At 37.9% G+C, this 3,667-nt stretch overlaps 1 protein-coding gene across 1 annotated transcript; it reads left to right on the forward strand.

Annotated features, from left to right (window-relative positions):
• The first annotated feature begins 530 nt into the window (after nt 1-530).
• LOC118843887 (distal membrane-arm assembly complex protein 1-like) lies at nt 531-845 on the forward strand. The gene has a single exon (XM_036751678.1). It carries the CDS (start codon nt 531-533, stop codon nt 843-845), a length of 315 nt encoding a protein of 104 aa, XP_036607573.1.
• Nucleotides 846-3,667: the final 2,822 nt, after the last annotated feature.

Below are 3,667 nucleotides of genomic sequence, written 5' to 3' on the forward strand. Positions count from 1 at the left end.
AGTCTGAAATGCTGACTTCTAAAGAAATATTGGATTTGGTAGCCATCAGAATGGCTCAGTGAGAATATGGCATAATTCAATTTCACTTCCAGCAAAGCAGGACAATGGTTCCAGGTGTGAAGGGGTACAAAAGCAAAGAGAAAAGTAAAATTGCCTACATGTGATTAAAGAGGAAACGAGAGTCTTTTGGTCAAACATTAGCCACTAATTCCACTATTCAGTGTTTTGGTCTCACTCTATATTAAATCACAAGTCTCATCTTTTCTACGAAGTTATTCTTATCACTTAAGTTTCGATTTGCAAGTTACCTCTTAAGAGATTACTTATCTTCTGACATGCTTGCCCTTCAAATTAGGGACAGCGCTGCCAGGTAAGTGATGACACCTTTATTATAGCAATCTAGTCTAAACAGACAAAGTACTTCCTGTGCAGCTCCCATCGCGGCTCGGCTTCCGGAGTCCTAGCGTCGTGGGTTCCGCGTGGAAGCCGCCGCTCCTAGGGTCGTCCTGTCTGCTCCTCCCCACCTCATAATGGCTGCCAGCACCTCTTCATCGACCGCTGCTTCGCCAGCCCCGGCTTTGTCCCCGGCTCCGGCCCCGGTCGCAGCTCCAGGCAAGAACCCGTTAATGGACTGCCTGAGCTGCCGCCTCTTATCGGGAACGGGGCTGCTGGGGGCCCACGGCTACGTGTACTGGATACCGCGGCGGCCCCTGAAGCTGGGCTATGCCGCCAACCCGGGTATCATCTTCCAGATGGTCGTTGGCATCAGTATCGCGTGTTGGGGGTTAGTCATATTGGTGGACCCAGTAGGAAAAACCTATCCTGCAGAATCAAAGAAGCGGTGATGGCGATGATGTCGAAATTGGCAGCTTCTACAACACAGCCACACCCATGAACTACCCAGCCACTCCAATGGACTCCCCAGAACAGAAGGACAGAATCAAGAGACCCACAGATATTCCAGATATTTCCAGGGCCTGCCCCTCCCTTCACAACTGTGAATAAATTTCTTTGAGAACAAATAAATAAATAAATAAACAAAGTACCGATGAGCTTATTGAGAGAAAAGTTATACTAATATACTAATCCTTCTCGTTTTTTTCTTATAAAGGTAAAAATTTAAACCACTAAATATTAGGAAATTGAAAAGCTATATTCAAAAAAGTTAATAATACTCATTTTACATATAAGCTAATAAGGTATTAATCATGAACAGTCACAAAGTCAGAATTTGAATACTGCTCTCTTCTAATTCCAAATTCAGTATGTGTTTCATTATACCATGGTGGCCTTTCATATTTAGAGGAAAATTACATATAAGCAATGCATGTGATTAAGAGCCTTTACCACTAATGCTGACCTGTCATCAATTACTACTTAATTAAAATTAATTTAATCTTCACATTTGATACAGTGTTTGTTTCTCACCCTGAATCCTTAACTTGGAATCAGTCCCCTGCTGAGAAAATTCCCAGATTCAGGCTACCTTGATATCAAGGACATCAGGCTGCTTTTCCCTTTCTCACAAACGCTCTATTCCCCTACTTAGATTGTTAGAGCTAATTAAAAGGAACCCCACTCCTACTCCTACTCATTAACTTTTTTGCCTTGTTCAGTGATTATTCTTGAGAAACTGAGGCTATCATTAACCAATTTTTCTTAAAAAAAAAACACTTTGGAATCAAAAACACTTTATCCATACTAATTTCTAAATGAACTTGTTTTTGTAGCTGAACAAAACATTTTTAAAACAATTTAAAACATATCTAGTCATAAATTTTGTTATTCACAAATGTAAAAGGCATTATGTTGTAGTTGGTAGTGTGCCACCTTTACAAATTAATAACAATTATAATTTATATAGTGCTTTAATGTTTGCAAAATGCATTACAATAATATATTTTTTCTTTTACAACAAACCTGGGAGGAAGATGCCATTATTATCCCCATTTTACAGATGAGGAAACTGAGACAAAAAGAGGTTAAGCAACTTGTTCAATTATAGACTTACATTTTCCACCACTCTCTCCATTGTATCTCCTAGCAGTCCATGTATGGGCAGTTCTCAAAAGAGCTGGTCAAGCTATAAATTGGTCCAATCATTCTGCAGAACAATGTGGACCTAAAACCCAGAAGTCACTAAAGAATGCATACCCAGTAATACCACTGCTAGTCATAAATCTCTAAAAAAGATAAAAGAAAGAGGAAAGGAGCCCATTTGTACAAAAAAAAAAATTATTCATTGCATCACTTTTTCTTGTAATTACAATTGGAAACTAAGGGGGTTTCCATCTGGGAAAGATTCACTAAAATAGGAATATTTATAAGAACCAATGCAAAGTTAATGTAAATAGAACCAAGAGAACAATTTGTACAATTGTAACATTGTAAGGAAAAGCAATTGAAAGAAATTCTTGAAAACTTTGCCTTACTGCAGTGATGAACAACAATCAAAGGACTAGTGATGAGTATTAGAGAGAAAGAGAGAGACAGAGAAAGAAAGGAAGAAGACAGACAGACACAGGCAAAGGTGAGAAAGACTGAGACAGACTGAGACAGACAGATAACAATGCATTTATTAAGCACTGAGTGCCAGGCACCATGCTAAGTGATGGGGTTACAATTATGAACAAGCAAGGTAGTAGGGAATACACAACACAATTAGGGGATCCAATATATGGATTCATTTTGTTTGGCTATGCTTATTTGCTAAAAGGGGTGGAGGTGGGGGAAGGGAGGAAGGGAGAAAAAGGAGGTAGTGTTAATGCAAAAAAAGAGGAAAAGAATGTTCATCAAATGTACACTTAATATCCAATGTGGCGTAGTTTGAGGATAGAGAATTAAAGAATGTTTCGAAATCTTGTGAATTCAATGCTAAATCATTTTTAAAGTAATCACAACAAGATACATTTTGCATATAAGCTATTTAGAGATATAAAAATGGCAATAACTACTGTAGAAATCAATAGATTTAATTATTTTGCTTTGTCCCAGTTGATTTCTACCTAATTTCACTTTGTTTCAAAGGAAGTTTCTATTGAGGAGGAGTCATTGGGAAATTACAGTGATATAAAAAAATCAATATTATTTCACAGAGAAGATGACATTTTACCAGCACCTTGAAATATATGTACAATTTCAGTAATCATTACCCCAGAAAGGGAAGGAGGATATTCCAGAATTTGAAGAAAGTAACATATATTCCAATTTAGCTAGTGCATAGGGTGAGCTTGTCAGAGTAAGGGAATGTAGGCATGGAAAGGTAAGTGCATATTATATCAGGGACTTTGAAAGCCAAGCTGAGAAGTTAGGACTTTATTTGGTAAGCAGGGGGAAGCCACTGAAGGTTTGGAATGGAGAAGTTACTGAAATCAGTGTGTTGCATCAGGAAAATAAATTTAGGAACAATGTTTAGTGTCAACTAGAAGGGCTATGATGTGATATAATTTGAAATACATGTATTAAGTGCCTACTATGTTCTAGTCGCTGTGCTATAAGTTCTGGGGATACAAATAAGAAAAAAGAAAAATAATCCCTGCCTTTAAGGAATTTACAATCTAATGGGCAAGATAATATACAAAAGGAAGCTGAAAAGGAGGGAGCATCATGAAGATGATGGTAGAGTCAAAACCAAGCAGAGTGGCTAGTTGCAAATGAAGAGAAGGCT

The sequence above is a fragment of the Trichosurus vulpecula genome, chromosome 1 (genome assembly GCF_011100635.1).
Source record: "Trichosurus vulpecula isolate mTriVul1 chromosome 1, mTriVul1.pri, whole genome shotgun sequence".
Lineage (NCBI taxonomy): Eukaryota > Metazoa > Chordata > Mammalia > Diprotodontia > Phalangeridae > Trichosurus > Trichosurus vulpecula.